The sequence below is a fragment of the Cupressus sempervirens genome, chromosome 8 (genome assembly GCF_028749045.1).
Source record: "Cupressus sempervirens isolate cs-2001-9-10 chromosome 8, ASM2874904v1, whole genome shotgun sequence".
In the NCBI taxonomy this organism is placed as follows: domain Eukaryota; kingdom Viridiplantae; phylum Streptophyta; class Pinopsida; order Cupressales; family Cupressaceae; genus Cupressus; species Cupressus sempervirens.
Window position 1 is genome coordinate 749,089,301 of NC_143125.1, and position 9,175 is coordinate 749,098,475.

The window sequence follows — 9,175 nt, forward strand, 5'->3', positions numbered from 1 at the left end:
TACGTGGATTCCAAGAAGCCCCAAACCCCAAGTCAAAACATACATATTATACTAATTTAAAAAATAGTAGACAAACCTTTAACATGTGTTTAAGACGAGTTTATCCAGATCAATAATTGCAACAAAAAATACGAGTACTAGATTCAATGTATTTCACGTTGAGGCTTTTGTGTTCCCGCATGCGAATCTCCCATCCTAATTGTGAATCCCCTTTCACATAAAGTCTGTGTCAAACTTAGTTGATATTTTAATATTTGAAAGCCCTTACGTCTCCCCTACGACTACCACCACAATTAATACACCCCTCAATAATAATTTTTTAAAAAGTTATGAGGAAATCTTCAATCTTGATTATAACTTTTCAATCATGTTTACTAATGTTTATGTTTTGAGAATAAGGATATATTTTCCCATTAAAATTAATGGATCACGAGATAAGGTTTTTCTTTTTATATAGATAAAAGTTGAATCTAGATAATTTTTGAACCTATTATCTACGTAATAGATTATAGAAAATCAATATCATTAACTTAATACCAAATAATTCATTTTAAATATTTCAACTTCCATTAAATATATAAATAAAATTTAGATATAAACAAATTATCCTTACTAAAAGTATTTCTACATTATTAAAATCTTTGCTCGAAAATTATTACAAAATGAAATACTACATCCCAATTTTTACTCCACAAAACTTGATTGTGACCAAAAATTTATTTAAAAATAAAATAGCCAAATTATCGTGGAAAACGCACGACAAAATATTATCGTTAAAATAATAACAGAGACTAAAATTCATCGGTGATGACGTGGCGGCCGTTTGTTCATTCAAACTGACGACTGACGGATATTTGGCCATCTAAAGTCATAGGGTCCGCTAACGTTTTGCCCAGCGGACGTCAAGTTCTATTTCATTCGGCTTCAGTAAAGCCGGCATCGTATTTTGTGTGTATGTTTATGTATTCTGGATGAATATTACTGCATATCAGATTAATGCGTTGCCAGTGGCATTTTTAGCTGGACTTGTCGGCCGATGGGATCAAATATTTCTGGGCAATTCGAGAGCGTCTGGTACCAATTTCAGGTGTGATTCGCGTTGAGAAATTTCAATCCCATGTTCTTTTTATGTCGGCTGATAAGTTTAGCTTCTTAGAACGTAATTAGAACTCCCTTTCGTCTGAGTTATCTTTCAGTACACATTTAGGAGAGGAACTATCAATTGCCAAAAACCTATAATTCGTGTAGTTTTTGTTGGATCAATCAAAAGAAAAAATTCAGGGTTGGGTAAAAGCTGGTTCGGAATATTAGAAAACATAAGAAGCCAATTAGGGTTTTTGAGTCCTTACGGCAATTGTTACAAAATTTGGATTTGGTTGAGCTGATTTCGCTACTTCTCTTAAATTGGGGGTGTTTAGGTTGAAGTACAGAGGATATTCTGAATGATCCTTGTATTGATATGAAATTTTTGTTTGATGCCATATATGGAATACCCTTTTGCCTCGCCGTAAGTGTGGTTTTGGGAATTGTTTTTGACCACACAAGTAGAGGTTTTGTCACTAGGTTACAGACAACTTCATTGAATACACATTAGTTCGGTTCAGTCGATCACGAAGAGAATATGAAATTTGGACTGCATTGTTGAATTGATTATGTGAATGTTGGTTTGTAGGCAAAACTGTTGCTTTTAGTTTTACCTGACTCGGGGTATAATCGGAATAAAATCAGTGGTTGGTGATATATAGAAATGGCAGGATTGGTGGTTGCCTGGGACTTGCCTGTACTCCGTGGAAGGGAAAATTATGGGCCGAAGGGGATGATTCGTACTAACACCTATAGTAGATTTGGCGGGCCAAAATTAGAAAATCCGCTAGCACATAGAAAAAGTTGGAGTTTACCAGAATTGACTTGTGAAACAAGGAGACATGGTGCTGTTAATATGTCTTCTTTTATTTCTCCTGTAATTGATAGATGGCTCTGGATTCGTGGGATAACTGCAGTGGAAGACAATTTGAAAAGCAGCTGTCAATTGAAGTCCTTCCGACAATCTAGGGCAATTGGTGCTTATGCACTGTCAATGGAAAAGACAACACAAGCCTTTTTACCAGACGGCAGAAAGGAAAAGTCTGGAAGAGGGTATTCTATAAGATGCAGTGGTTTGAGCACAATACCCAGACCTCCACCCAATAGAGCAGATGATCCATCGTTGGCCAATCCTTTAGTACGGTTGGAGCGTATGGGTTGTGGTTGGTTTTCGGTGATCATGGAGTGGGAGGGGGTGATAGTTGAAGATGATTCTGACTTGGAAAATGAGTCATGGTTAGCTCTTGCAGAGGAGGAAGGTGAAATACCTCCACAGGCTTACATCTTAAAAAGGGTGGAAGGAATGAAAAGTGAGCATGCTATATCTGAGGTGCTCTGCTGGTCAAGGGATCCCGTGGAAGTGAGAAAATTGGCTGCCAGGAGAGAGGAATTGTATCGGGAAATGCAGGGTGGTGTTCAACGGCTTCGACCTGGCTCGTATGAATTCGTAGTTACATTGAAGGATTATAATACACCAATTGCAATTGCCTCCACAAGGCCAAGAGAGTATTTGGAAGCAGCAATTGAAGCTGTTGGTATGCAAGGGTTCTTCAATGTTGTTGTGGCAGCAGAAGATGTGAGGAGGGGTAAACCGGACCCAGAGATGTTCATGTATGCAGCACAACTTTTAAATTTTATAACAGAGCGTTGTATTGTTTTTGGGAACTCAAACACAAGTGTGGAAGCAGCCCATGATATTTGTATGAAGTGTGTTGCTGTTGCGGGCAAACATCCTGTGTATGAACTTGGAGCAGCTGATTTGGTGGTGATAGACTTGGATGAACTATCAATTGTTGACCTTAAGAATTTGGCTGATATTGATTCCCCTGAGTTCGAACCACCAGAGCCAGAGTCAGAGCTGGAGCCGGAGCCAGAATGGGAACCTGAAGGGCCAATGAGCATTGGGCATCGTTCTGTTACTACTGAGGACAGTTGGTAGGCTTTTCATAGTTTTATTTCAAAATTCTATAACCTGATAACTCTCACATTATTGTTTTAAGGGTCATTTATTTTAACTTGTTTGACCCTAATGGTGTAATTGAGTGGGGATAGGTATGCACAATTTCTTTGTGCGTGGATGGCCCTGTCATTGTAAATAGAGGAAGGAAACCGTCTCTTTCTGACTTCCTTCTGTTACTGTCTGTAATATATCTGTTATCAAAGGGTTCTGATCTAACCGTTTATAGTGCCAGCTTAGTTTCTTAATTGTTTTCTATGGGCATGATGCTATAATTTCACGGTCGAACTGAGATTCACATGCAGAGCAACAAGCTTTGTATATGCTGAGCAGCCTTTGAGAATGTTGTAGAAGGTTGCAACATGTGCTGCCACTTTACGACATTATAGCAAGTATCAAACTCTAAATGGAATAACAATGTAATTTCAAAGTGGGGATAAATACTAGCCTCACGAACATTCTTCAGTAAGGGCAAATAATTTTTAATAAAGGAAGGATATAGCGGTATGGCTTTATTGTAGTGGCTGAAATGCATCTAGTAAAAATTAATAGTTATAAATGTTTTGTTGTCATAATATATATGCAAAGAGTCTACATGTTCAAGGTGGATTGGGGGACTATGTTGCCAAAAACAAAATTATTTTGAAGACAGCAATCTACTCTGATATTTGACTATATTCTGTGTTGCTACCAATTAGAGTATGTAACATGGCACCAAATCTATCTAGCTTGCCTTTTTATATTTTGGTGCAGATGCTGCAATATCATCTATTATTAAGTACCAGGGGGGATCAACAGGGTGCTAGCATTCATGCATTCCCCAACAATTCTGTGGTGCTTTGATTGGGAGAAGGTCCTGAATCAACAGGGAGATAGCATCTATATGCTCTTTCCTAAGGTAGGGAGAGGGGATTGGGAAGGGCGCTATCACCACTGATCTTCATTGATTTCCCATGTCATTCTTCTGGTTTGTTACATGTGGAATGAACTGATCAGTTGGTTCTATCCCATTTGAATAAGATAAATCAGATGGGTAGGGTGAAGGTCCATCCATATCTCTAGATATGTAGATAGATACATTCTAGCTTGATCCATCCTACTTGATGCTTTTAAATATGATAGCAACAGATAGGTAGATAGGGCTCCCCACTCACCTGCCTGGTTAGAAAAAAGGTCAGGTTACTAGCTTTATCCAAGTACTTCCTACTGTTTGGGATGAAATTACAGATGGTCTTGAATTTATCCCAGGCTACAACCTAGGACATCATAGTTTTCTGATAATATTTTTGTCGTAGAAAAGATTTCAACGAAACAGCTCACAAGTGTCGAAATTGGGTTGAAGATCCTTGATATCCGCTTTACAATCTTGAGAGTTGTAGATAGAAAATGTTTTGAGCTACTTTTTTACATATTAATTATATATAAACCACTTTACATCATTGAGTTTTCACAAATATTAAGGCTCTTGAAACTGCTGTACCAGACATATAGCCACTGTCCAATATCAGACTTACCTAAAAAGGACTAAATCGTAAACATAATACTGATACAAAAAGTTGTATTACATCATACTTAGACTACTAAATTGAATATACTAATCAGAAGCTTCTATGTTCACTGTATTTCTTCCATCCCCAGTGACCTAGTCGAATAGAAGACCAATCAGAAGTTTCCACTTTCACTGTATTTCTCCCATTCCCAGTGGCCCAGGGAGGAGAGATCACAGACACCTCCTTATTGGACCTTACTTCATCAATCTCAGAGTTCCTGTTGCCGTTAGGGTCTTGTGGCATGCTTAGCCTTTTCCTTACCAGGTTTGATTGGTTATTTCTCATTTCAGTTTCTTGAGAACAGGCTTAGAATTTGACAGTAGCACTATGATCACTGCCAACCAGCATTTGAACAAATTGCTTTGTAGTACACCTATTGATATGCTAAATCCTGGTGATCATATAATATGCCCACATTAGCTATTTATACATCCAGATTCTTTTACACTTTGCTTAACAGGGGTAATCCTAGGATCATCAATAATGAGTGAACATATGGAAGTTGTTAATTAAAATCTAGATCGCATTCTTAATCAAGTGATCATATTATATGCCCATATTAGCCGTTATTACATTTGGATATTTTTATAGGTGGCCTGGCAGGGGGTAAGTGTATAATCTTGAATAGTGAGTAATCATTTAGAAGTTGAAATAGTAATTAAAATTTGGATCAATAAAAAAATTGTTAAAATATATTTTACTAGTTGTGAGGACGAGGTTTTTATTTTTGTTTTGGAAAAAAGAGTAAAAATTTATTGAATCACAACTAAGTACAAAGAAGCCAGGAAACCAATTGACCTGACCAACAGCTAGTCAGAAATCACTGCTCATCTAATCCTCTTGGATACATCCTCATATCCTCCATAACAATATCCTCCAGCAGATCAGAATATTCACTAGACAGCTGACTCCAGTCCTTAACATCCCACAATCTTGTGTTCAGAGGTCCATCTGGCCAAACAATAAGCAGCCTTATTCCCTTTCCAAGGAATTTGGCGGAGATAACATACTCTAGAGATCATTTCAACCTGGTAATTTGTCTGACCACACCAACCATTTGCCAGTTCTTGTCCTCTGTTTCCCCTCTATTCCATAAGTTCCTTATACAAATTTTTACTGAAATATCTTGCTTTGAAACAGTTCTTGATTGTAAAAGTTTGAAGACAATAATGTTGATGTCTGAATCTGCTGTATCCCATGGGTTGTTGCAGCAGCTTCTTTACCCCGCCTCTCTAAACAGCTAAAGTAATATCAGGCATGGGTACAGGTACAAGTGTGCATCTATATAATGCGACAGTATTTTGTTAAATAACATTATCATATATCTATATAAATTTGAAATATATTAGTTCAATACTAATATGTCAAAATTACAAATGTAATATGTAATTGGTTAAAGCATTGAGTTTCCAACGTGGAATTCAACTTCAAATTCTAATGGAACATCCAATACAGAATTTTTATTTGTGATTGTTAATCTTCGTAGGTGGTTTCTATTTTGGTTGTTTGAAAGGAGCTGACATTAGTCTCATAGTTTGGCTCACAAGAGCTTGTGATATATAAAAGCAACAAAATCAAGGGTGTTGGCACATACTCAAGAAGCCTAGAAGGCTTACAAAGAAGAGCATGTTAACAACACATCAACAATATTAAAAATCATTAACACTATAATGATCAATTTTTAGTTAAGTAATCTAGCTACTAATACCACTAGTCTAACTATATAAACTAATAGAGGAGAAATAAAATTACTCCAAAATAGAGCCATCCTAGTAAAAAACTAATCTATAATAGTAACATAAAAATTATAGGACTTAAACTAAAGTCATTAGCGACTTGACAAAGTATTGACCGAAAAAAGAAATAGGACACCATAACCTAGATCATTTAATTTCTCGCCCATATTAGACCAGTTTTTCAATCCACTCACTGATAAGGAACTTGAATAGTTATAGTTTCCTTTGGTATGTGCGTTCAGTTGCAACATTTTCTTTTGAAGCAGGTAGGCATAAGTGGCCGAATTGTGTATCACGGACAAGGTAAACTTGGAAATATTGTCGATCTTCCTATCTAGGTCAAGAACTGTGGTCTCCAACTTACCAAGGTTCTCGATTATCATCGTGCAACTGTTAAAGGTCCCATTGTGAGTGTCCTTGTAGGTCCTAGTGCCCAGGTCCACTTCATCCAACATCATATCATTGGTTAGAGCAATGGGTCTTGACTTCACAAAATTAGAGACACAGATTAATGAGTTTTTAATGTTGTTGCCCTCAATCTCTATATCACACTCTTTATCAGTCTCCTCATTTTGGTTCTTATACCCATTGTCCTCATTTTGGTTTTTGTCCCAATTTTCCTCACTCTCTTGACCCTCATTCTCCTCAACATCGGGTCCTCATCCTCTTTGTATTTTCCTTTTCCAAAGGAGCAAGTAGTTATCTGGTGAGAGAGTGTAGGGGTACTCCTACCTTTAGTAGCTTCTTCATCGGACCCCACTTCTTGAATAATGAATTTAGCTTTTTCAGTTTTTAGGTATTACCTTTTGTCTTGAAAAGGACCCTTCTTTTTTTATTATCAATTTCTAGTTAATCGTGGAGTGGGTAGGGGTTTCAAGGTTGGGTTGATTGGAACCAATTTTGAGGTTAGGTTTTTGCAAGAATTTCTTTGTATTAGGTCCAAGAGAATCAAGGATACTAGCAGAGGGAGGGGTTTTGAGATTGCAAGGCTTCATGGACCACAATTTGCCTCAAAGGGTAGAGAGCAAGGTGGAAATTTCATAGGCAAAAAATAAGCTCTTGATAGAGCGAAATGCATTTTTTGCCTTGATTTTTTGCTTTATCCACAACCTCTTTCACAAAGTTATCAAGAGAGTTTAAAAGAAAGAAAGATAAGGACTTGATAATACTATCAATAAAATGATTTAAAATAAGCACGTGATAGTAGTAATAGACCTTGAATCTACCTTCAAGAATGAAGTATTTTATGACCATCACTGGGTCCTCTGACCGTCACTGGGTCCTCGTCATTACAAAATAATTGATTTAGGTTTTCTACGTTCGAGAACCCTACTTTGCTTCTGCCATTTTTGACCAGTTGCAGGGAGACTAGTGACCATAATAACATCCTTATTAACTTCAAAAGTGATACCTCCCATTGTAATCATTCTCTCTGACCAAGACAAGGCAAATTGAGACGATAAGTTTTCGCTATAACTGATCATCCTCTCAATAAAATGAGAAACATCACCCTTTTCGCATATATGCCTAATTTGGCATCATTTTTGAACTCATCATGCTTATCGGGTTCAATTCTCACTTTGTCATCCCTATTGTGGGAAATTCAATCACCATAACACCAACCCAAGAAATTAGAAAGAACATCATGGCAGAATAAATGAAATAATCCTTTAAAATGCTTGTTTGAAAGTAGAAATAGTTGCTCCACACTACCCAATAAAAATCATAACTTGCGAAGAATACTCACTCGTAGTAATAGACCTTGAATATACCTTAAAGAGTGAAGTATTTCATGACCATTATGTTGGAACTACAATTGGAACAATTGTTATGTTGTCATTGATACCAAATCTTATTGATAAGACATTTGCTAACAATGTAAAATGCCATATTATTTGATTGATGAAGAGGATTTGAAAAGAGAGAGATAACAAGATGAACTAGTAAAGTGGTTAAGTAAAGATAAGTATGATGGAACTACAAAGGGCACTTGATCAGTTAGTATTTGACAAAATAGTATGTTGTTTGATCATTGTATTAACTTAAGAAGAAAGACGAGTTAAAGTGTAGAAGAGGCAATTGATGCAAGTCAAGAATTTGTGTAAAGCACTAGTTTCACCGAGGAGCACGTTATTAGGTCAATAAATGAGAAGAACCTCCTTATAGCAATATCGTGAGAATGCTCGAAATAACAGAATACAAAGTGATAGCAGAACTCAGAATAAATCTACTGATCGCAGGCCACTTCGAGGGGGTAACCTCCTTTGAGCAAGCTCAATACAATAAATTCGTCCGTGCCCATCAAGGGCCTCAACCTATTCTTATATACTGGGTACGATCTAGAAAAGTAATACTACCTATGCATGTGGGATAATAAAATAAACTCACGGGACGACTTACAAAGCATATGCGTCCAACAACTCTACTGTAACAAAATAAACAGAAGGAACACACAGGTTCCTAACATCCCCTCTCCCTTAGAAAAAAAGCTTTGTCCTCAAAGCTTAAGGTGTGGAAATTGTTGTTGAATCTGAAGAAGGGGTTCCCAGGTAGCATCCTCTGGTTGCATGCCATGCCACTGAATCAAGACCTCAGAGATGGAGCGAGAGCGAAGCTGGCGAGTGCGCTGGTCAATGATTGCCACCGGCTCCAGGATAATGGATCCTTCCGTATCCATTTCAGGGAGAGTAGTTTGTGCTCTGACAGTGGTACCCAGAACTTTCTTTAGACAAGAAACATGAAAGACTGGATGAATGCGGGAAGAAGGAGGAAGTTCCAGTTTATAAGCAACTGAACCAATCTTCTGCAGAACCTGATAAGGCCCATAAAATTTTGGGGCCAGCTTATGA

The 9,175-nt window shown here is 37.3% G+C and overlaps 1 protein-coding gene across 1 annotated transcript; it reads left to right on the forward strand.

Annotated features, from left to right (window-relative positions):
- Positions 1–906: 906 nt before the first annotated feature.
- Positions 907–3,274, forward strand: LOC149544591 (5-amino-6-(5-phospho-D-ribitylamino)uracil phosphatase, chloroplastic-like). Its single transcript, XM_089795199.1, has 2 exons — positions 907–1,087; positions 1,673–3,274. Exon 2 carries the CDS (start codon positions 1,748–1,750, stop codon positions 3,020–3,022), a length of 1,275 nt encoding a protein of 424 aa, XP_089651325.1. The 5' UTR covers positions 907–1,087; positions 1,673–1,747; the 3' UTR covers positions 3,023–3,274.
- Positions 3,275–9,175: the final 5,901 nt, after the last annotated feature.